The following is a 25,792-nucleotide window of genomic DNA, read 5'->3' on the forward strand; positions in this document are numbered from 1 at the left end:
ACCTAAAACATTGACTTCTACAATTCTGACTTACAATCACAACAAGGGATGTCACGAGTTGATCTCATAGATCAGTATTAGAGGCTGTCCAGGCATATTTGAATTGATTTGTATCGGCTCGATAAAAAGCAGATTAAAATCTGATTCCGTCCTTGCTGCACTGCACTGTCTTTTTCCACCTCGGTTTGTTAATGTTGGAAAGAAGCTCTCCTTCCATGAGGCCAGCTGAGCTTTACTGTGTGAGCAACTGTGTGAGGAAAGTAAAGGAGGAGTGTGAGTGTATCAGTGCATACAAGTGTGATTGACTTTTGAGTTTTATCAACCAGACTGGCAAAATACACAGATTTGCTTAAGTCTTACGCTATTACTCCTTCTCATTAGCACAGATCAGTGTTCAAAACATTCATGTGGCAGCTTTCTTATTTTTAGCCTGTGCTTACCCCAGGTACTAAAAAAGCCAAACGGTGCGGGCGACAGGTCACATCAGCCGTCACCACCACGTTTATTCTGTGAGTAACTTGAAGATTAGACATGAAACTTTAGTTTAGTGAAGTTAGTAGGTTTGTGTGCTCTTTGCGAGTCAGTGTCTGCACTGAGCCAAGGATAACTTGTGAGGGAAGAACCCCCACTGTGTACATAGAATGGAGTACTTCCTTCATCATCAATTTCAGGTGATGCAATTTCCCAGTTAATCTTTCTTTTATAACAAATTGATAATTTACATTGATCAAATTCTCGGATATTAATTTTATGACTTAGGAATTGGATTGGGAACAGGGCCAAAAAACCTTGATTGAGACATCTCTACACACATCTACAAATTCACATTACTAAAATAGAAACAAATAACATTTTAAACTTAAAGGAACTTTTACTCAGTAAAGTTTAGATAACAGAATAAATGTAGATCAAAAGTTAACACACAAGAATAAGTAAATATAGTAAATGCAAGTTAGCTGTCCAGTCAAAATCCATCTGAATCATTTTGTACCTCTTGGACATTAAATCTACACAAACTGTAGTCTGCATTAGTTTAACCAATTGCTGCCTTGTGGCCAGAGCCTCAATTGACATCTGTATACAGCTACAGTAAAAACTGACATGCATCAATAGAAGTATTCATAATTTCCAACTCATACCAGCTATTTTTTAGTTAGTTTTAATTCTCTCTTTTAACCACTTGATGACAGCAGAGATGAGATGAGTTGAAAGTTACACTGGCTAATAATGGTAATACTTAAGATAAAAATACACTATTATCTCAGCACATAGTTTTTAGTCATTTCAGTTCTGCCTTTACATCATTTGGAGATCAGTTAAAAGCGTTGTTTACAATATTAGCAAATTGTGACAATATCTTAATATCTCTATATATCTCTCATCCCATTCATGCAACTGGTCTGAACTCTCTCAGTAGTGGGGTTGGGGTCACATTGCATCAAGTCTGTGATTTCCCTACAGCTTTGGTGAAAAGAGAAAGCACTCGTCTTCTATAAGGTCAATGAAGTGTCAACGTCACATCAGAGTCTGTATTAAATGATGATAAGGTTTTGTCACAACATGCAAGTCCAAGTTAGTCAGATTCAGCTCTTTTGACCTCGAGGATGTGTTCAAGTGCAGTCTCAAGTGTGTGAGTTACATAATACCACTGCAGATTTATGATATTTTTATTATTAATATTGCAGGTTATAGAGTCCATAGTACTCATCGAAAGTGATTTGAAATGGACAAACAAGAACTCTCGTATGTTTGATTGAAATTAAATAGCATTTTATATCTTTCACAGCATTCATATCTGCTCTGTAAATCACTTGTCCTGTGTTCTCCTTTGAGTAAAATCAGAAACCAGGTTTCATGATGACATAAAATTTATATAAATGTTTAAATTGCCGTCAATGGAATACAGACATTGACATGCCTTTCCAGCTACTGATATGAAAAGGAGCATTTCTGATATTTATATTTAATGATAAAAAAAAAACTATTAACAGTACATTTAAATACAATACATTTAAAAAAACATTGCACTACATTAGACTTCAGTTGGACTGAACAAAAATGAAAATACACCCGTTGGCTAAAGTTGCCAACTCTGAGCAGTGATTAAGGCATGTGCCAAAAGTAGGCCACGGTCACTTGTTCCCATTATTATGTTTTTCCATGCTACTGTCACTCACACACACTGAGTCAACTGTGCTCTTTGATTTATTTCATTTTATATGCCACACCACATTCCCACAGTCTTCTCTGTCACAGACAGCTTAGGAAATTAGCTGCTTAATAAGGATACACAGCATAATTTGGCAATAAGGAATGAAATAATTTTAGTGTCATTGGGCCATTATAAGAGAGAATCTTTCCCACAGATATGTTACACATTACATGCTGTGTAGAGACGAGTGAGACCAAGCAGTGTTATATGCTTGATAGAAAGCAGTCCTTAGGGCCTACGTGACCAATGTGTTTTTTGTTTTGTCAGTTGATTTGACAGTGATGTACCATGGAGAGATGGACTGATGGAAAAACTCAATGGAAATAGGGAGCTTAATGAAACGATAGGCAAGGCAAGGCAAGGCAAGTTTATTTGTATAGCACAATTCAGACACAGGGCAACTCAAAGTGCTTTACAGGCGCATACAATTACAGTAAAACATTTAAGATACATTAAGACAAAACATTAAAACAAGTTGAGAAATAGACATTTAAACAAAACATTAAAACAAGTTAAGAAATAGACATTAAAACAAAACATTAAAACAAGTTAAGAAATAGGAAAGTAGGCTAAAATAGAGAAAAAATAAAAGTCACAGTGCAGTTCAAAGACTTAAAATTGTTTCAGTGAAAGGCTGTGGCAAACAGAAAGGTCTTCAGCCTTGATTTAAAAGAGGTGAGAGTCGGAGCAGACCTGCAGTTTTCTGGGAGTTTGTTCCAGATGTGTGGCGCATAGTAACTGAACGCTGCTTCTCCATGTCTAGTTTTGACTCTAGGGACTGAAAGCAGACCTGAGCCTGATGACCTCAGAGGTCTGGATGGTTCATAACGTGGTAGCAGATCAGAAATGTATTTTGGCCCGAAACCATTCAGTGCTTTATAAACCAACAACAGGATTTTGAAATCTATTCTTTGACTGACAGGAAGCCAGTGTAAAGATCTGAGAACTGGAGTGATGTGATCTACTTTTTTGGTTCTTGTTAGGACTCGAGCAGCAGCGTTCTGAATCAGCTGCAGCTGTCTGATGGATTTTTTAGAGAGTCCTGTAAAGACACCGTTACAGTAGTCGAGTCTGCTGAAGATAAATGCATGGATAAGTTTTTCTAAATCCTGCTGAGACATAAGTCCTTTTATCCTGGATATATTTTTAAGATGATAGTAGGCCGACTTTGTAATTGACTTAATGTGGTTGCTGAAGTTCAGGTCTGAGTCCATTATTACACCGAGGTTTCTGGCTTGGTTTGCAGTTTTCAACATTATAGATTGAAGCTGAGCAGAGACTGTGAGTCGTTCTTCCTTGGCTCCAAAAACAATTATTTCAGTCTTATCTTTGTTTAACTGAAGAAAACTCTGACACATCCAATCATTGATTTGTTCAATGCATCTACTTAGCGTTTGTATGGGATTGTAGTCCCCTGGTGAGATGGTTATGTAAATTTGTGTGTCATCTGCATAACTATGGTAACATATTTTGTTGTTTTCCATTATCTGAGCTAGAGGAAGCATGTAAATGTTGAATAGTAGAGGCCCCAGAATGGAGCCCTGGGGTACTCCGCTTGTCATTTTCATCCTTTCAGATGTGTAATTACCAATAGACACAAAGTAGTCTCTATCATTTAGATAGGATTTAAACCAGTTTAGTGCTGTACCAGAGAGTCCCACCCAGTTTTCCAGTCGGTCCAGTAGTATGTTGTGGTCGACTGTGTCAAACGCAGCACTGAGATCCAGTAATACTAAGACTGAAATTTTGCCATTGTCTGTGTTTAAATGAATGTCATTGAGGACCTTGACTAGAGCAGTCTCAGTGCTATGATGTGGTCGAAATCCTGATTGGAAGACATCAAAACAGCCATTTACTATTAAGTAATTGTTCAGCTGTTGAAAAACAGCTTTTTCAATGATTTTACTTAAAATTGGGAGGTTCGATATGGGCCTGTAATTATTCATTACTGATGTGTCTAGATTGTTCTTCTTCAGGAGTGGTTTAATAACTGCAGTTTTCATGGCTTGGGGGAAGACGCCTGAAAGTAGAGACATGTTGACAATCTGTAGCAGATCTGGAGTCATGCAGTCTGAAACTTTTTTGAAGAACCCTGCTGGTAAAATATCAAGGCAGCATGAGGAAGATTTCAAATGTTGTATTATCTCTTGCAGGTTTTTGTCATTGATTTGGTCAAATTGTGTCATGGTGTTAGAGTTGGTTTTCGGTGGACACATGGATAACACGCCTCCTGTACTAGGTACGGTGGCACAGACCGCTTGTCTAATTTTCTGAATTTTGTCAGTGAAGAAGGATGCAAATTCATTACAGGCCCTGGTAGATAGATGTTCAGAGGCTACTGGCACAGGAGGGTTTGTTAGCCTGTCGACAGTAGCAAACAGGGCACGTGCATTATTATTGTTTTTGGTGGTAATGTCTGAAAAGAAGGACTGCCTTGACTTTTTCAGTTCTAAATTAAAAATGTAAAGTCTCTCTTTATAAATGTCAAAATGAACTTGGAGCTTAGTTTTGCGCCACCTGCGCTCTGCCTTTCGGCATTCCTTTTTTTCCATTTTGACAAGCGTGGCATTTCTCCAAGGAGATTTTTTCTTACCAGAGACCACCTTCACTTTAGTGGGTGCAATGGCATCAATAACATTTGTAACTTTAGAACTGAAGTGATCTACAAGGTCATTGACGGAGAACCTGGAGAGGGGAGGTGTGGAGGAGAAAGCCTCAATGAATATGTCACTGGTGTTTTCAGTGATGTAACGCTTTGAGACGACCTCAGTTTGAACATTTGTGTACACACATATATCACTCTCAAAGAGAACACAGTAATGATCAGAGAGAGCAACATCAGATACCAGAACCTTAGGAATGTTCAGACCCTTGGAGATAACCAAGTCTAGGATGTGGCCCCTGTTGTGTGTGGGCTGCATCACATGCTGAGTGAGTCCAAAGTTATCAAGGACACGACACAGTTCTTTAGTCCATCTGTCCTCAGGTTTGTCGACATGGATGTTAAAGTCACCAACAATTAACACACAATCAAAGTCAGTGCAGATAAGAGACAGTAACTCAACAAGGTCATCAAAAAAATCTGTACAGTATTTAGGTGGCCTGTAGATGTTTAGAAATATAGCCCGAGAAGATGAGTTTAACTGAAGAGCCACATATTCAAAAGAAGTAAAATTTCCATAAAACATTTGCTTGCATTTGAGTAACTCATTAAACAGAATACTAACACCTCCTCCTTTTTTATGCTTTCTAGTCTCACTTATGAAAGAGAAGTTTGGAGGGCTTGATTCAATGTGAACAGCTGCACTGTTGTCTTGGTCTAACCAGGTTTCAGTTAAAAACATAAAATTAAGATTGTGTTTGATGATAAAATCATGTATTAAAAAAGATTTTCCTGCCAGAGACCTGATGTTTAATAAAGCTAAATTAAAAGAGTCAAAACCAGCTGTGCAATCTTTTGTGACAGTTTGTGGCTGACGAGGAATGGGAGCTAAATTTAATAGATTGGCAGATTTATTAAGGCACTTCCTGTGTCTCAGCAAATTTACCATTTTTCTATTACCTGTAAACACAGGAATCGAGGAGACTACCTGAACTCCAAGGGGCCCCGGCTTTTCTGGGGGGAAGACATTAAAGATATCAACTTCGTAGCCTGGACCCGGAATGAATGTTAAATTTGACATTACACTCTTTCTTGGCAATTTAAACATTCTTTTTCTATTACCGATCATAACATGAACTGAAGAAGCTTCCAGTACACTGGGCCCCGACTTTCGCTGGGAATAGTCAGGAGTGACATCTTTAGAGCCTGGACCCATAAAACATCAGCAGTAAGAGACAGAAAGATCTAAGTGTGCTGAGCTCTTATCAGCTTGGGGAGGATGATGCCTGTGTGAAAAGGGTGGGGGTGGTGTGTGTCTTAACTTCACCGAAGGCTGAGGGTGTTTCAGGGGAATGAGAGGAGAGAAAATTGCAGTAGGGCGGGGGGTAAACTGTGTCCCAGCGATGACCAGCTTGTTCATTTGGTCGGTGAACTCCATGAGGGGGGACGAAGGCGACAACATGCCCACAGTAGATGGTGAACTGGGTGGGGTTTGGGGTGGTGTAGACAGTTGAACCTCACAGAGAGAATCCTCTTCCTGTTTGTCCTGACATCTGTCATGAGTGGAGCTCACTTCAGCTGGGGGTTGTGCTCGGTTTCCTTTGTGATTATCTCCTGTTTGTTTCAGCCTGTCTTGCCTCTTGTCCTTGGTGGAGGGAACAGATTGGTGACGCAGGCAGAAAGATATGTTGGACATAAACAGTTTGACTCCTGACCTATTTAGGAAGAGTCCATCTTGCTTAAAAAGATGTCTGCGGTCCCAAAAGAAATTGAAGTTGTCCAAAAAATACATAGAATGGACATTACATGCTTTGGAAAGCCATGTGTTCAGTGCCATCAATCTGCTGAATCTCTCAGCACCTCTTCTGACTGGTGGAAGGGGGCCACTGATTAAAACCTCAACATCCAGGGAGCTGACTGTGTTCAACAGATCAGTAAAATCTTGTTTGAGCATTTCAGACTGCTGCTTCACAATGTCATTCATCCCCGTATGCAAAATGATCTTTTTGACAGTTGGATTTGCTGCAACAATACCAGGGATTCTCGCTGTCATGTCAGGAACCATATCCTTTGGAAAACAGAGAACCTTCATGTTTTCACCGCACATGAATCTCACATCTTTAACAGTGCCATCTCCCACAATCAGAGTTTGGGGCCCAGTCGTTAGCTTTGCCTGTGGCCTGTTAGCTTCTGATTTACGTTCAGACCTTACCCTTCTCTGTGGCGATGAGTGGTACAGGTCATCAGATGGAGATGCGGAATCTCGGCGTAGTGGAGCAAATCTGTTTTGCACTTTGATAGTTTGTTGTACGGGATGTTTGCTGTTGGTCTTTCCTTTAGCAGCTGACCACGGCTGTGTCCTGCTCTGCATTGGAGTAGAGGAGGAGGAGGATGGTAGTGCTGGCCAGCCGGTAGCATCAGAGATCTCCGGGTGGACGGTTCTTCCTGTTATTCTTCCATCCATGTTCCAAGGAGCAGAGTTCTTCTTTGGCTTTGCCCCAAGAGTGTTCCAGGGAGGACTTCCATGTGGAGATTTACTGCGGAGATCACGGCTCTCCCGTTTCTTATCAGTGCTAGGTAGCTGTGTGTTAGCGTTCTCTTTTCCGCTGAAAGGAAGAGTGGTTTCATTTCCACACAGTCCGTTAACCTCCACATTAACTTCTAATCTGTGGATTTTAGTTTCCAACAAAGTGATCTTCTGCATGAGTTTGTGGAAATCGTCAGTGGTGAAGGGTGGCATCCTGTTGCTGGTTAGCTTGCTAGTTAGCTGCTAACAGGCTTGTGCTACCTCTTAGGCCTCGTTCAGAAAGTGTTGAAGAGTTCGGAAAAAAAATTTGAAATGAGCCAGCAATGTACTTTATCTCCAATAAATTATGCTCCCAGTGGTTTCTAAATATCCAGGAGTCACTGCCTGTAATCTCTCAGTGAAGAAAAAAAAGAATAATAGTGGAAAAAAGGCAAGCAGAAGCGAGAGCAAGCGGAAAAGCGTCTGCACCCAAGCAGATACAACTGTTCACTGATATGTAAGCCTGGAACTCTGGGGCTTTCAAAGTTGAAAGTCCATAGTATACTCATAGCTTGCACTATGCGTATTACATTATGATAAAACATCCTGAGCTAATAAGTATAGCTGAACTGACAGATATCCAAGAAAAGAACAAAAGGTTACAGTGGTCTTAAAATAAAATGTGCAGAGAAAATTGATCTCTTTATTAGAGGTGTGAATCTTCACTGGCCCCACGATTTGATTACGATTCGAATGCAAAACTATTGGTGATGCATCTAAGTTCATGGCATCCTCAGTTATCTATATTACTGCACATGGCTACTTTTTTATCATTTAAATTCCCCTTTCATTCAGAAAGACCTTCCAATTATCAGACTACAGCAGTCTACCAAATAAAAGCTGCATCTTTTCAATACATAAACGTTACAAAAACAAAACATGCATCAATCTGTAGTGCCTTACACGTTTGTTGTAATCTACAATAGTAGCTTGGCTATGTTATAAGTAACTGAGTTGATGCTGCTGATGATGGGTCTGAGTGGTGCTCCTTCCTTGTGTCTTTTGGCCATAGATGCATGGGATAGTTTCTCCAGGGTACAGTAGGTAATATAATGGCCTGTCTATGGCTTTGTCCTTTCCCAGTTTTTGCAAATATTCTATAACCTGCAAGGGGTCCTTAACGGCTCTGTAAGGACACTCCCACACAAAGTTAAAAAACCTGCAACTCCCCTCCATCTAGTAAGAAATGAAGAAGCCTCTTGGATGAGAGGTGAAATGTCTTCATAACTGCTCTAACAGTTGTTATTTATGGCTGCAGACATGTAGCTTGAGGTAAAAATGTGCTTCTCAACAAGGTCATACAATCCGACATGTGCCCCGAGATGTTCGTTTAAAAAAATACTCAGACAAAAAATAAAAATACTCTTATAATGGTGAGTTTTGATTATCATCCACAGATGATCTCCTCCCTCTGACATGCCGCCTACATAACTAACGTCAGCCTAATGTCCGTCCCAAGCATGGGAGCAACTTTATTGTCCAGCAATATCCAGTATATCCTGTACTACCTGAGTTTACTTGACTGTGTGCAAGCCTGGCATCCCTGTTGTCAGAATGAGACTTGAGAGATACTGCATGCTGTTACTGCATCCATAGTTCAGTTAACAGCTCCGAAAGCTAATGGCTCTTTAAGCTACAATGTGTGGTTTTGACATATGAGACAACTTTGTAGTTTCTTAGAATAACAACATAACAATGTATCTGTCATTATACAACAGAGGGTTACATAAAATAGATTTTGAAGTTACTTCAACACATATACACCAAGGAAATAGTTCTGTGGTGCAATTTTGAAATTGCAGTGAATGAAAGCCGCACCAACAAGATTGTGATGATAATATGGTGTGCATCTTCACATTGTTGGACATCAGGTAAACACTGTCTATCACCTTTAATCATCAAGCATTTTAGGAAACGGGTCTCTGTAAAGATGTGGGCACAGTAGTCTCTCATTTCCTGTTGTTTGGCCAGTCCAATGTCTTCTGTTTAATTTTCCTCTGACCAGACACTAGCCAGATGCAGCCTCAAATTCAAGCTGGATTAGCATGGCTCTTACCCTGGCTGGTCAGGTTGGGTGGTCATAAGATAGGTGGGCAGTGATTGTCTCAAAGTCGGCTGCTCTTAATCCAAAACCTGCGTCTTCTTTTCCAATGCTGATGAATATATTTTGGTCATAGATAACACATAGAGATAGATAGATAGATAATACAATACAAAGTTGCTGTCTGTGTTTAAAAAACTTAACTAACCTATCTCTATACTGGATACACAGAGGCAGTACTTTTTAATCGATCTCATTTGACATTGGGTAAGACAGCAGAAAATGATGTCTCCCAAAATATTAGATAGTTGCTTTTCTTCAAAATATACTAATGGAAATTCTATTCTTCGGCTGCACAGCTCACAACAACTGAACAACTCTCGTCAAACTGAACAGCCAAGATGGACTGCAGTGATGATATCATAACAGACAAATCCTGGACTTGCTCCATAGATTTTCTGATTGATTGCTCCAAGTAATAGATTTAAGATCCCCAAAAACCCCTCTTGGAACATGCAGTGTCAATCACTAGTGTATTGTCAGTAGATAATCTCCAAAAAGTGTCTTTGGATGGTCAATGCATCCATTCAAGCCTAAATTGGCTGATTTCCAGCAGGGGAAGGAAATTGTCTTTTTGGTTATTGACTTTCCTGTCCAAAGCAATTTAAACAGCATAATGTGATTTTTAAGGAGTTTTCTGCTAAACCAATAAATTTCACACAGCTTAGGTCAGCAGCAGTACAAAATGGAAAAGTGAAGAGCTTTCGTCATTTCTGTCGTTGAAAAACGCTTTGACTATTGAGAGTTTTCATGCTTTCCATTTTGGATTTGCCTTTATGTGAAACTGTCCGCCCTCAGTCATTGCCATTGATTCTGCCCAAAGAATTGATTAGATAATGAACCAGGCAAGTGCAGAACTTGCAGACTGTTTTCTCAGTTGTCTGCTGAGCTCTGCCCTAGATAAGAATGAAAGTCCATTAATATGCTAACTGTGCTTGCAGAAATTAGAATGCAGCAGTCCTGTTCAAGTCTTAACACAGTCAGACCTTAAATGAGGACAGTGAGACTTCACTGCTATGAAGGAAACACAGTTTCGTTGTAGATAAAATAATATAGAAAGAAAGAAATACAAATACAAAAATAATAAAATAAATTTTGTTTTAATTTTTTTTGTAACCTCACATATACAGTATATTTTGGGCTTTGAGTGTGTGTTGTTGCATGTACAGTACAATTCATAAACACACAATAGCTAGTAGTTTGATTGGTTGTCCTATTGTTTGGATTATGATGAGAAAAACATGGGAGTTAAAAGTGCTGAACGTTTGCCGATCGTAAACACTATCTGGATATTTTTTGCTTCTTGAAAAGCGTTCCTCCTGAATGCATCCCAGCAGAGAAGCTCAGCCACTGGGATGCACCTAGTAAACAAGCTCTTGTCACAGCAAAGCAGAAGTGACAATCTGAACCGAGTGACAGCTTGGAATGAAATGGTCTGCTAACCAATCATGTGGCACAGGTCACAGACTACTGATTGCAATCTGAATTTTTAATTAAATGTTCTGTCTCTCATCTCTTTGTCTTTTTTTTTGTAATCCCCTCATTTTATCTATTTTTGCATGTCACTCTTATTTATCTCTGTCTTTATCTGTTTCTGTCTTCTCTACGTCTCTGCACACAAACACATCTTTCATTTTTTTCTCTGCCCTTCAAGACCAGGAGTTCTCAAAGATCTGAAGACTATGGGCTCTATCTCGCTCTTTATCTTCTTCATCACTCTGCTTGTGCTCGCCAGACAGGTAAGTCCACACTATAATAGTTTGAATGGTGTTATTGTCTGTCTTGTGCTAAGCTTTTAGATCATCACCGTTGCACCCTTTAGTCTTTTCACCATTTACTTGTTGCTTCATTACCTAATGTACCTTCTTGATTTCTCTCAGTTTGGACTGGCTATATTCCCATGTACTATGGTCTTTGTCACTGATAACTTAGTCTGTTGGCCGGTGAAAGGTGTAGACTGCATTTGTGAGAAGCTCATGTTATATGCTACATATCTCTCATATACCTGTCACAAGTGATCACAACATGATTTCCATGGTGTCTTTAATCCTTGCATGATAAACACAATTGTGTTAGATGTAATCCCCGGCCTTGGTCGAAGCAATGCAGCTGGGCATTGCACGCAGGTCAGTGGGATCATTGCCGAGCATTTTTCTTCTGTGCCACTCAAGCTAATTTAAGATATTTAATGTAAGCAAGGACTGAAACTAAAGATTATTTATATTATTGATTAATCTGCTGATTATTTTCATGATTGTTTAGTCTATTAAATATCAAAGTTGTGAAAAATGCTCATCACAGTTTCACAAAGCCCAAAGTAACGTCTTCAAATTGCTTCTTTTAGTCCAACCAACAGTCCAAAACCCTACTGTTTTGCTTGAAAAATGACTGAAACCATCAATCAGTTTATCAAAGTATTTGGGAAATTTGTTTTGATTGACTAATGATTAATCGACTAATCATTGCAGATCTATATATATATTCCACTTTTTCCCTTTTGGGGAAGGGGGTGTGGCTGCTCCTATCCATCTCCTAGATGGAAATCAAACGCTGCACAGCTGATAAACTCAGTAGAGCCAGCAAAGCTTTTCGGCTGCTGTGCCACACTGTACGAGAGAGGCATCATGAGAGCAGTTTGCCTCCCTTCAGCCACTCTGGCCAATGATTTACATCAGTAAGTCTGAAGTTATGCAAGTGGAGATTTACTAGCAGGGAGATGCAGGGACGAGACACTGGTCATTCTGGAGAGCGATGCGCTTCTTACTTTGGCTATTTTGGGGTTATGCTACACTGCCGGGTACTTACTGTACTTGGGAGTGATCCAGAACTGAGGCACTACTTTGCTTCTGGAGCTACAGTACAGTCTTAGCCACCAACATCAACTGTATGTATTAAGAGTAACAGATACCCTAGATAACACAGGACACATTGGCCAGTCATACATGAAGTGAGTGACTGTGTGTGTGCACATGCTAACGTACATACACATTTTATTTTAAGGTGTAGAACAGACTTGATAGCAGAATGAGATCTCAGACAGAGGAGACATGGGCAGAGTCATATTTGTGTTTTATATGAGAGCTTATCATGAAATGGGATGCAGCTGATCCCCTGGGCCATGCTGTGTACCGAAATAACAGCATGGCTGCTACACACTTTTTTTTTCTTGCCCTGCGGGGACTGAACTGTGTCCACAAAAAGCACACTGACTACATGAGTGGATGCACAGGTGAGAGCAAAAGCTTCACCTTTTACTACCCTGTGCCGCTGTTAATAATAATAATAATAGTTAATTGGATATTTCAAAGTGTGGTGACATTGCAGGGAGTCTTGTTTGTGATCACAGTACATTGGACATAGTGTATGTTCTATGCATTATTTAGTGTGATTTCAATAGCTATAAAAGGGTTATTTTCAACAGCTGTTGACACACTATAAATTCCCATTGGGAGCTTCTGTTTCTCTGAATGCTTGAGGCTTACTGTCTCACAACAATGTGGCAAATGTGACGGTATGTTTCCTGTGTATTAAACGTGCCACAAATCTAGACATAAACATTAAGCAGATTGAGTTTGAGTGGATAATAAATGTATTTTTAGAAGACAAATTACTGATGTCCCCAGATCAATGAAGGTGCCAGGTGCAGCGGTCTGTACAGCGAAAATAACAGATGCCATTTATTAATATCAGCCTAGTCTCTCACACACGCACACACACACACACACACACACACCAGCCTTTTCTCTTTGTAACAAGTTATTATTTTTCTAATCACTTTTTTCTGCTGATCTGCTTCCATCAGACCATCTTTCAAACATGTTTCTCCTTGGTTGGCGCATCCTCTTTGCCAAACCAGTTCGTGTACTGCTCAGGAACAGGCTTACAGTAAATAGTCATCATTGTAGAGCACCTGAATGCTTCACATGATACTGAACAAAATGAAGTGTCACATCACAAATTGTACCCACAGTATTCTCACAAAAGAAAGTCATTCCTCACCTGTCCTGAAACATTTTCTCTGTCTCGCTTCACACTGTGTTCTTTGAAAAGTCTTGTTAAAGTAATGCTGGTAAAGCTCCATAAATCACTGTATTTCTGTCTTTTTCCTGGAAGTTGTGAGTTTCTCATAAATGTGACAAATTTGTGGCCCATTCTTTTCAATGTTACATTTTCTTTTCTGTCTTTAAGCCTCGCTGGAACCCACGCTTGTAGCTGTTTCTATTTCTTCTCTGTGACTTGATGGAAGCAAGCTGTACAGCTGTACCTTCAGTCTCTTCACCTCTGTGTCCTCTTGTAACAGAATGAATATTACTGTAGGTTAGACTTTCTGTGGAAGAACAAGTTCAAGAAGGAGTGTGAGGAGATCGAAACCATGGAGAACCTGAACCGGGTTCTGTTGGAAAACGTCCTTCCTGCACACGTTGCAGAACATTTCCTGGCACGTAACTGGAAGAACGAAGTGAGCATTAATTAAATTTTCTTTGCATTAGAGATATGATGATGGATCATGTAAGTTTTGTTTTGACCAACAGATGCATTGTGGTTTCAAAGAGCTGCTGCAGTATCAGTGGCTGTATGCCAACATCCATTACATGGATTCATTATCCCTGATGAGGCTTTGCAAAAAGCAGCTCATGCCAAAGATAATCTTGAGTCAATGCATTAGATCTAAAATATGTACATACTTTTTTTTATTTGCCGCTTATCATGTTAACTTTTGATCCACTTCAAAACCAGGATGGGTTTTGATATTAAAAGACATATGTTGGGTGTTTCAGTAAAGTTTTATGTTTAGGTAATGAGATGTAGAATCCAAGAGTTGATGTAGAATTTTATTTAAAACCAGAGTGTACAATAGAGTATTGAAGTTGTAAAAGGCAAATGACAAAGTGGTAAAAAGTTATTAGCCATTGGAGATATTCAGTGCTAAAAATTTTTAGTAGTAACTTCTTCTGATCCTGGGTTTTTAAATGGAACTGGCACTTGTAATGTGGTATTAAAGTGATGAATTACCTTAATAATGACAAAACACTGGGAGAGACAGACTAGGTGAATTTGCTGACATCCCTGTGAGACTTTTCTCATTCATCATCCTGAAACATGTTATCTCCCCTGGGTGCTTCTCACAATGTGAAGCGTGAGAAGTACAATTTTACAAATTAGGAAGTTTAGAGAACGTGGTATCATGGAGGTCACAGGAGTTTAAATGGTAGTGCTGCTTCAGCTGCAAGAACTCTGAATGAAGAGTCAGCAAATAATTCTATTCTTGCACTTGAAGATCAGGAGCAAGTTGCTGCACTTATGGATATTAGAGTAGCTTTTATTTGGAATATGGTGTGGGTGATTTGCCTACTACAGTTTGTGTGTCTGGTTTATCACTTGTTAAATATACACTGAAAACTCTCATGTGATCATGATTATCTTGACATTATACATGAGAATCTTGTCATCCTGTTGTTTATCATGATTGTAACACTGTTGTACAGCTGTCCAAAGCTAACGTCTGTATTTTGTCTCCCACTTTTTGTCTTGCAGGATCTGTACCACCAGTCCTATGACCTGGTGTGTGTCATGTTCGCTTCCATCCCTGACTTTAAAGAGTTCTACACCGAATCTGACGTCAACAAAGAAGGATTGGAGTGTCTCAGGCTCCTCAATGAAATCATTGCTGATTTTGATGAGGTAAATAACCTTCATTACGGGGGTATGTCTGGTCTTTTTTTTTTATTTCGTTATATTGTGATGTGGCATACATGTTGTCTTTTCCTAGTTTTAAAGGCTGTATTACAGTAAAATTTTATTTACCAAACTGCTCTACTTGTTCCACTTAGTCATTTACTCACTTAGTCATTATATCCACACATGATTATTTGTCAAAAATCACGACAGAGCCTGAAAGTATTGCAATGTTATTTTAAGACCATGTCACCCAGCCCTACTACAACCTCTTGTAATGGTGCGTGTAGTCTGAGGGGCTTTCGACTGCAGGTAAAAGGGAGGAAAACAGCAATTCATACATGTGTCTTGAACAATGACAACATGAGCTATAACTGTGTCATTTGTTTGATTGTGTAGCTGCTGTCCAAACCTAAATTCAGCGGTGTGGAAAAGATCAAGACGATTGGCAGCACTTACATGGCTGCTACTGGGCTGAACGCATCACCTGGGCCTGAGTACACATCACAGGTGGGCTCATTGCGCACACTGAAATCATACTTTTGTGTCACTTCTCACAACTTTCAAATTGCATTTGACTTAGAATTCATATCTTCACTGTTTCCCAGGAGCATGACAGGCAGTACATGCACATAGGGACCATGGTAGAGTTTGCTTTCGCCTTGGTGGGGAAGCTGGACGTTATCAACAAACACTCCTTCAACGACTTCAAACTCAGAGTTGGTGAGTTACACACGAAAGCTATGTTTTCTTACCCACAGTTCACCTGCATTTTGCCTTATTGGTTTGTGTGCTACTGATCACATTGTGTGAATGGAAACATGACGTGCTCCAAGTATAATAGAATTCAGCAGCAGGGAGTTTGTTGTCATCTGTCAGACATCAAAATGCAGCAAATAACTGAGATGAAATATGGGAGCACAACAATATCCTTTATACTGGCTTGAGTTGCAAACCCTTGCAGACTTGTATTGGCAGAAATCATATCTTATTATTTTCAACAACACAGCTGCAGTGTTGGTACTGTGGATTCAGTATTTGAGGGTTTACTTAAAATAATTAGCTTGAATGCATTCTAACTGAATGCAACATTGATAGCCTTTATGCATCCAAGATCTTTTTTTTTTTTTTCAGAGCAGCAGTATACTGTGGCTGTAATTTCATAATCTTAGTAGGATCAGAGAGATGTTAAATGTCTAATGACAAGAAAACAGACATGTTTGCAGCAGGACATAGGTATAGTCATGGCAACATAACAGCAGAGAGAGACTGGCTGAAGTGTAGAGGGGGAAATGAAGAGGAAAGGAGGCGGGCAGGTCCCAGCTCCCTGCATGTGGTGAGAGTCGGAGTTCAATACCTTCAACCTGTCTGCGAAAATCACAGCATGGGATGCTCCATTAACTCAGCAGTGTGCATGTGTGCCACTGCACATCCCTGCTGTGTCCAGACGGGCCTAAAACGCTCCATCAGAGAGGGATACAAGTCCTCACCCACTGGGACCGGACAAAACCAGTGGCTGTGTGCCTGTGTGCGCTGCCTGTGCACATTTGTGTAAATTGCAATTTCCAGCAATCTGACTCTGACGCCAGAGTGGAGAGACGCACAGTGTCATGTCAGTGCTGTGAAAAGCTCCAGAGCCTCTTCAGCAGAGGTGCCGCGAGTGTAGGGGATTAAGAGTTCAGCTGCATTTAGCTTCCACTTCATCTCGTGTTCTGATGAAATCTTGTGAAAAACTGTGTTTATTCTCTCTTGCTGAAGGAGCTGCACTCAATAATTAATCAGCAATATCAAAAATTGATTTTAATACATTTCCAACAAGATGATTCAAGTGTGACATCAGACATAGAAACAAATGACCACTTTTTGTAATGTGCGTGCAGTTTCCTGATACAGTTGCACCTTTATTCAAAAGAAATGTCTCTTCTGAACACATGTAGGCAAAAGAATAGCAATGTTATTAAATATGTAATTTACTGTGCACCAAATACTCCTTTGTTCTGTGTATTGTAATTTCCCATTCAGATTGCTTGGTGTTCTTTGTCAGGTATTAACCACGGTCCAGTCATAGCTGGAGTGATCGGAGCCCAGAAACCACAGTATGATATCTGGGGGAACACAGTGAATGTAGCCAGCAGAATGGACAGCACTGGAGTCTTAGGAAAAATACAGGTAATGAAGACATTCTACGTTTTTCTTTTCTATATTGTGTTTTCCTCTGTGCCACAGTTAAAGCTATTAATAACATCAATGAACCACACTGTTGAACTTAGAGACATTTTCCTTACCGTTGTTTTTGTCTTTACTCAATCCTTTATACATGTACATCATCCTGCTACGGTTGATTTTTAGCAAACTATATATTTGGGATTTGTTTTGATGGTTGATGATGAAAGAGTGACGTTTTCAGAAGGAATGAAAGGACAGAGCAACAGATGAGATGGGGAAGTTTTGAAACGGACTGACACTAGAGCTGCAACGATTAATTCATTGGTTGTCACTATTTAATTAAACACCAACTACTTTTGATCATCGATTTATTAATAATTTCCAGACAATTTAAAAACCAAAAAACTACTCAATAAATTAAGAATGGAAATGAAAATAAATAATTGCAGCCCCAAGTGACAGATTGTTGGTTTGGTTATTTTTCCATGTGGGATTTGATGGAAATAACTAAAATATAGAATAACTCAATGACTTTCTGTGTTGCATTCAAGAACAAACCAGTTTTAGAAGTCTCTCATTTTCTGTATTTCTTCATAACATTGTGGTTGAAGTTGGTGGTTGCAGCAGCACTGCCACCATTTTATATGTATGGACTTCAAAGACAAAACAAACTCTTCCTCCAGCAAAAATATTACATCACCTCAACATGTCTAAATCTTTCTTCGCACCCTGCCTGAACACAGATAAGATATAATGGTGTTTCACCTGCACAGCAAGTGGCTGTGGGAATCACTGAGTCTTCAGAGGGCTGTAATACACTTCACAGCCTGCACACATTTGATAGAGCCATCTGCCTTGAATTGTATTCCAAGATTGGCTGTTGATATTTAAGATATGCAGAGTTATTCCAAGGTATCACACTGACGTTTCCGAAATTTAAAACCCACCGAGGACATTTTCATTTTGTGTTGTCTATGCAAACAGCTTGTACTTCTGTTCTGTACAGTTAAAGCTGTGATGATTGCTGTGGCCCTTTTCGTTTACAGTCTTTAATGGTCGTGTTAGAAAATACAGTCAAGGCACCTGTGACTGCAGCTCATGACACACATATTTTTGTAATCTTGTGGGAAAATAATGCAGATGGTAAGTGGACTTGCATTTCTAATGCAAGACTATATCCACGTTAAATCCTGATTTCTGTCCGTTAAATAAAAGGTCTGGTGATGCAGAGCAGCATGCCAAAAACACAAGCATGTTATTTATGTAATGGTCAGCAGATTTTTCGCCAGCAGGAATTTAATTCAGTCGTGTAAGATAAGCAAAATAGACGTAACCCATCTGCTTCTCCCTGTAGGTGACGGAGGAGACGAGTCGCATCCTTCTCACCCTGGGCTACGTGTGCTCTTGTAGAGGCATCATCAACGTTAAGGGCAAAGGAGATCTCAAGACCTACTTTGTGCACACAGAGATGACCCGCTCACTGTCCCAAGGGAATGTAATGCCATGAGACTGGTTCAGAATATGCTGAATTCAAACAGGCACAAAGAACACGTTCAGTGTGTATGGAGGACATTTGATCTCGTCAGTGCTGTTGTAACAGAAATGAAGTGTGAAGCACGAAGGAATCGGATCGGATTTTAATGTTGCATTGCAAGCTACCTATGCCACAGCTGTAGTATACATTTTGTCACTTATGTAACTGTAAGTGTAGCATGTACAGCAAGTAGGCAATAACCCCTCAAATGTATTGTAATATGAATGTTGGATCCAAAACAGCCACAGTGGCACATGTCCATTCAGAGAGAACAATCTGAAGTTTAAATTAGTATTGTGACTCTGTTTTGGGAGGCATCGTCATAAACAGCAGCAGCATCTATATTTTGTTCACTTTACTGGACTCAGTACATCATTTGATGTACAGTACGAAGTAGAGAAACAAAGAGTGGCAACATTTTTACATCAAGGCCTCTTGAAGAGCATCTTAATGCCAGGAATTTCAGAGTGAACAATGTTAATACAAAATAAAAGACATGCTGGTGTTGTGAATACAAAGACATTTATGTGCCCCAAACTTTTACAAAGTGATAACGGAAGGAAGATCTGATGACAGAACACATTTTACAAGGGAAAACTGCATGAGCAGACACAATACACAGCCAGCCAACAAGGAGACACAAATGTGTGTATATAACTCCATCAACCGTGTTAAAAGCACGAAATCTTGGATGTATTTGACAGATGGTCTAGACATGGAAAAGTTTAAAAAGCGAATATGAATATATTGTGATATTCATGCAGGGCCAAGTTTCCCACAAATATCTTTGCACTTTAATCATCTTTTCCTCATTGACTGATTAGACTAAACTAAGCGTCTTCATGGCATAGGTCAGATTCGTCAGTACCTGCCAAAAATTAGGTGTTTGATTCTGCTTAGACAAAGAAAATCAGATCTGAGCCGTACAGCTTCAAAAGTCAGGGTTGAGTAAAATTACAGGAAAACAAAAGGATAAAGATGATTTCAGTGTGAAGATTTTTAATTTGGGAAACCCGAACCTGGTCTGTGTACAGGGTAGCTCTAGATTGCCTATGAAATGATGGTTTTGTAACAAAAGAAAATATTACCAAAAAAGTGTTTTGATGTTTTGATGCCATTGTTTTTTGTAAAAACTTCATTAAAATTTCTATGTATTTCAGTTCTATGGAATGTTCTTATTCTTTAAAAATGGCCCGCTCACAACACATTCACATGACAGGAGTATGCTGTGACATGCACTCAATTTACATTTAAAGGCAGGGTGATGAAAATATCTGAATACGTCTCCGTTACATCATAGTGATGAGAAAAGTTGATGACATTAATCCCAACTAGAATAAGTCGTCTTTGTTTTTTCCCTCTAGAACGAAGCACATCGTCCATCTGCTTACCAGGGGCATTACACAATGTCATACAATATGTCTAGACCCATCAGGGCTGAAGTTGAATCATTCAGTGAAGCAGTACAGTTTGAGTCACGTCTGCTTTACCCTGCTGTTTTCAGAGAAGGTGTGCTCTAGATGATTAAAGACTTAGCTACTTACATACAAATAGAAAGTTCTTATGGACATAATTTGACGACCAATAACCATTAAAAATTAATTTTCTTTCACAGTTCAGCCACAGCAGGCTGAAGACCAAACTCCAAAAATACAGAAATTATACAAAAAAATCAGAGGGATTCATACATGTATATCTGACCTTCAGGTCAAAGTGAACAAAGATGGCTGTAGTGTAAAGACTGAAGTGAAATGAACTTTCACACTTGGTAAATACTGTGTTGACTGAAATAAATACGACTGACCTCAAGTGTTATCATTTGTACTGTAGATGACAATTGTCTTTCTATCACTTTGACTCTAAGGTATTGTTGTTTAACGTTGTACATGGTCCTTCCAAGACAAAGAAGACAGACACACTGATGTTCCCATTTTTTGGTACTGGCTGTTTTACCACAAGTTCCCATGTTGCGGAAGAGAGATAAAGTGGTAGCCATGGTAACATTCTGCATATTCTATTACATTGAGCGTGTGACTGATGTGAAGTTAAGAATAGCTGAGCTCCTACCAGATGTGTCACATTCTCAGCATTAAACGATCATTTGACGTCACAGAGGAGAGCCACGCCCCGTAGGATCCAGTATTCTGGAGACAGTGATGTCTTCAGGTCTACAGCTGCGATGTAATTTATGTCGGTCCTAACTGGCTTTTTGTAGATTGGACAGGAGTAGAGGCGGGAATCCTTCACACCTGCAACACAGAAAAATCATAAATGTCACTTGACGGCAGAGGTGTGCAATCGAGTCAGTGTGACTTGGACTTCAGTCGACTGGAGTCACTTTTGATGACTTGCAACTTGGCTTGGAGGTTAAAGTGAATTGGCATTTGTTTGATTACTTTTATTTAACTGAACATATATAATTATAATTCAAACCATATTCATTGTCATACTTTTTTAAACAGGGTGGATTAATTGGTCAAGAATATAATTATTGGTCTTTTCTCGTCATAAGGACTGGGTACTGCAAGTAAGACTGCAGAATCTTGAGGGAGGTGACTTGTCTTGATTTGACTTGGCCAACAAAAAATAACTTGAGACTTGAAACAAATAACCTGATTCCCATGTCTGCTTGATAGGCACTGAAAACTAGTAGAAAACAGAGCAGCAGCTGGCAAATTTGTCTCAATCATTAAATTAAATATTTAAATCTGTGCAAGTTGCCACTGGGACACCCAGCCGAGTTTAACTAAACATCTGTTTCTGATGAAGTCAAAGTCTGCTCAAATCAGGAAAACTGTAGTAGCAGAATGTGGTTATTGCCTACAACTCTCTCAGCACCACCTTTCTTACTGTGGCTTTTAGACAGCTTGGTAGCTGCTAAGATGTTAGGCTGTCTCACTAGGAGTGCTACTTGAGTGTCCTTCAACAGCCCCCCTTCAGCACAAAAATCAACAATCCTTTTCATGAGCAAACAAACAGCCCGAATCGAGTCTGCCTTCAGAGAGCATACACAGAGAAGAGACTCATCATGTTTGAAGGGACGTAGAGGGGTTTTCTAGACTCTCACATACACCCACACACACACGTGCAAGTCACACACAGTCATAGATGCTCTTCCAACCACTCGTCTATAGCAGCATCCCTCCATCAGTGTCAGTGCACACACACACAAACATACACTTGCACCCAGAAGGCAGCCTTCTTGTGAGAAAAGCTGGGAGGGGACATGGTGTAAACAAACCGCATTACGCGTATCATTGGATCATTAATTCATTTCCCAGGCAGCCTTGCTTGCAGGTGTCCACAGGGGCCCGTCTCTCTGCTGCCCGCCTGAATATAGTCTGGTTTTACCCAGAAGAAACACTGTGCCAGATACGGCTGCTAATCTGTTCCCAGACAAAATAAATAGCACTTGGTCTGCTTGACATTTAAATGTTACATCCATCTGTTCTGAGTGACTGTGTGGGATGCAAATGTTGAGGAGGAGAGAAGATTGAGACTGGAAAAACTGATCCTGATAAGAAAAGACAGGATTAAAGCGTTTTTAATCAGACACATCATTAAAATCTACTTTGTTAATTATTTTTGTGACCTTTTAAATAAGAATTTAACGTCAGGAAGCCTTCATCCATCTGACTCAAACGTCAGGAAGCCTTCATCCATCTGACTCATCTCAAACATGAATGCTCACCATTATTCTCAGCATACATCCTGATCACAGGCATCATCTCAAAGAGGACTTTGGGCTTGGAGTCGATGAGTTTGCAGCTGCGGCGGTCCCAGCCGGCTCCTTCCAGGTAGAGGCCGTAGACGTACACTCCCTCAGCAGGGGGCTGGGTGATGTCGTCCTTCATCCACCTGGTCACCTCGTTGCACAGCACCATGCGGTCCAGCGCCCAGCCCTTGTTGGCCCGAGTGATCTCCTACAAGTGCAGGGAAAAATCCACAGGTAAAGCAGAGATGTGGGCAGTATGACAGAGCTGATTATTTTGTAAATGTTTCCCCACAAAAAAATCTATTTGATAACAGGACTGTAATAGAGGTACAATAAAAAAGCACTGTGTAGGGCTGTGAAGTGCACTCCATCGATGGCGTCGTTTTGTAGGATGCTGTGCTGACAGAAAGACAATAAATCCAATATGAGCAAAGAGTGAGAGCAGAGTGCACAATAAATAAATGAAATGTGAGTATTGTTTCCCCCATGTCATTTTGTGCCAATTTTGAAAGAGGAAAAAAAACCTTATTGGTTCAAATTGAGCAGATAGGGACTAATAATAACAGATGACAAGGACAGACACGTGATGAGATTCAATGGTCCAACAAAAGCTGCAGTGTCTCTTTGAGCAGGCAGAAAAATGACGACTAAATCCCCGTTCAGTAAAATACAGACATCTGCATCCACAGTATTTTCTGTCCCTGAGCATGCAACAGGGATTGTTCCACAGAGTGGAATAAATAAAACTAGAAGGCAGCAGGATGTGCAAACCTGACACCAATGCTAAATGATTTCCTGTTCCTGCTACTACTTAAATTGCAAAGTAAATTGATTCGCTGGCCCTGAAAGATACCTCAGCCCACAGGTCTCTATCTCAGCTCATTTCATTTCTTTAAAGGATAACCAGACGCCAGATTTGGATCAACACCAAATTCAGTACAAATTTTCAGTGACTCAGGGCCACCAGTCACCAAGGAAATGGAAAGAGAGAGTTTAAGAGCTAAACAAAAAAAAAAAGACAAACATATAAACAGTAAATAACCCCCTTGGTAGAGGCAGTAGCAGACATGCACAAGACAGTTACTTATTGAAACTGCAAGGTGTTAATAAATACTGAAGACACTGAAACACTGAAATAGATGTTGTAGGTCTCATAATAAAAGCAATGCCTCCCTAATAAGATGGAAGTCTAATTGGCCCTATAGGAGAGACAGTACAAACACAGTGAAGTGCAAATATATTAAAGTAAATATACACATCTGTCATGTGCGAAATGTATTGAATTCCTGTTGGTCATGAAGCTACAAGTTTATGTTTTTAAGTTAATTGGTTTATTTTTTTATCAGTTCATCCTAATTTTTTAATACAAATAGTGATATTTTGACCTTTAGACTCTGTATACTACTATGAGGGATGTATGCTATAAAAACTGAAAACTAAAAGAGATCAATTAAATATATTTACTTTTTAGGTAAAATATTATTTCAATGTAATTTAATACAATATAACTTTAAATATACTCATCAATTAAGTATATTAATTTTTAAATAAAGTATAAACAAATGAAAATTCAATGCAATGTAATATTTCCTATAAAACTTACTGATGGGCGTGGTGATGATAATAAATGATAAATGATGGAACTGCAAGGCACTAAAATAACCTCACAATTGAATTAAAGTAGTTTTAACTGCAATAAATCAATTTTAATGACAAAATGATATTTTATTTTAAAATTAAATTAATTTAGTTGATGAGTAAAAGTTTCATATTACAACTAACATTGCATTTATCTCCTATGAAATTATATCTTATTTATAAATTAAATATGTTTCACTGATCTTTTACCTGTGTGATCTGTAAAGTCTTTGTTTTGCCTTTGGATATGAAATGTGCTGTGATGAATGTACCTTGCATAAGAGGACTCATCAGTTTCCAGTTTTGCTTTTTCCCCTAATCAAAACCACCCTTAGACTTAAAGGAAGCAGATGTGTTTTGTAACACAGTGTTGTAGTTTACAGTCAGTAATGTCCTGTTGTAACACAGGCAGCTCAGAAAAACACTTCAGTTGGAAAAAACTGGGAGAAAATGCAAATGTGAGCCTCAAGTTAAAAGAAAATTACAGTATAAATATATTATAACACATAAATTGTTAATTACGCAGTGCTTGCTCTGAAATGGATATTAATATCATCCAACTTTCAATAGCCTTTCACTAATCTAGATGCATCTCTGGATTTTCTAAAATTCAATAAAGATAGCTAATTATAATAAAGAATAATGAGCCCTGACCACAGGGACATGACTTCAGATCTGGATCAAGTGGGGTTAAACATTCAGATTACATCCCTGTGTAGTTTTCATTCCTCCCACATTAATATAAACTGGAATTCATTAGAAAACAAAGAGAAATGTGTGTGTGTGTGTGTGTGTGTGTGTGTGTGTGTGTGTGCTTGAGTGTGTGAATGTGGCTGTGTGCCTGCTCGTCCCTCTGCGTGCCATCTGGTCTCCTCCCCGGCGGTGGCTAAGCAGGTAGGTAGCCTGATGCTGTGTGTACCTGTCTCATGGCTGTCAGGAAGCCCTGCGGGTTGAAGAAGCCTGTCATCCAGAAGCAGTTGGGCCGCCCTTCAAAGATCCAAGCCTGGAACTGCCGGTTCCGCTCAAGCAGCTCTGTGAACCAGAACCCCAGGGTGCTGGAGGCCCACGACGCCTGCAAAACAAAGGCAAATAACAACATGAACAAAACATGACAAAGAAACACAAAAAACTGTCATCCTGATGGATCAGAGGAGAAGACCACAGGGAGAAATGAAATATCGGTTATGAATCACCACATGCCAAGAGAAAGAACAAATTCAAAATGACGGAATAAAGAAAGATTAAAATACTGCGAAACACAGCAGAGAGGAGGTAAACGGGCCAAAAGCAGATTGCACTGCAGGTAGAAAAACACTGAATCTGAGCCAGGAAGCCATTCAAGTCCAAATTATTGTAATGATGTAGTGTTTGTGAGAGCACGGCTTGAATGCCAACAGCATGATTCCAACATAAGATATGAGAGAAGTCATGCTCCTTCATTGCCCTCTGTTCCTCCCCCCCTCTCCATATTAATATTCCAGCAATTTCATTGACTAAGTTTGTTGGAAAAAGAGTCGTTTTCATTCATCACAGAAATTGATTTTTGTTCTTTGGATAAAATTTTAAAATAAAGTACATAAAT

The 25,792-nt window shown here is 39.5% G+C and overlaps 2 protein-coding genes across 5 annotated transcripts in view; one reads left to right on the forward strand and one right to left on the reverse strand.

The window, feature by feature from the left end:
- adcy2a (adenylate cyclase 2a) overlaps positions 1–20,016 on the forward strand; it is an 80,000-nt gene extending 59,984 nt beyond the window's left edge. For both annotated transcript variants that reach the window (XM_084357288.1, XM_084357289.1), the window contains exons 20-26: positions 11,136–11,220; positions 13,782–13,940; positions 15,017–15,163; positions 15,557–15,667; positions 15,766–15,880; positions 17,202–17,326; positions 18,678–20,016. In XM_084357288.1, coding sequence (XP_084213414.1) covers positions 11,136–11,220; positions 13,782–13,940; positions 15,017–15,163; positions 15,557–15,667; positions 15,766–15,880; positions 17,202–17,326; positions 18,678–18,830 — 895 coding nt within the window. In that variant the 3' untranslated portion in view covers positions 18,831–20,016. The remainder of the gene's footprint in view (positions 1–11,135; positions 11,221–13,781; positions 13,941–15,016; positions 15,164–15,556; positions 15,668–15,765; positions 15,881–17,201; positions 17,327–18,677) is intronic.
- dnah5 (dynein, axonemal, heavy chain 5) overlaps positions 19,361–25,792 on the reverse strand; it is a 101,247-nt gene continuing 94,815 nt past the window's right edge. For all 3 annotated transcript variants that reach the window (XM_084357286.1, XM_084357285.1, XM_084357284.1), the window contains 3 exons: positions 25,130–25,282; positions 22,549–22,780; positions 19,361–21,106 (listed from right to left, as the gene is read on the reverse strand). In XM_084357286.1, coding sequence (XP_084213412.1) covers positions 20,955–21,106; positions 22,549–22,780; positions 25,130–25,282 — 537 coding nt within the window. In that variant the 3' untranslated portion in view covers positions 19,361–20,954. The remainder of the gene's footprint in view (positions 21,107–22,548; positions 22,781–25,129; positions 25,283–25,792) is intronic.

The sequence above is a fragment of the Pagrus pagrus genome, assembly GCF_965226575.1.
Source record: "Pagrus pagrus genome assembly, chromosome: 7".
Lineage (NCBI taxonomy): Eukaryota > Metazoa > Chordata > Actinopteri > Spariformes > Sparidae > Pagrus > Pagrus pagrus.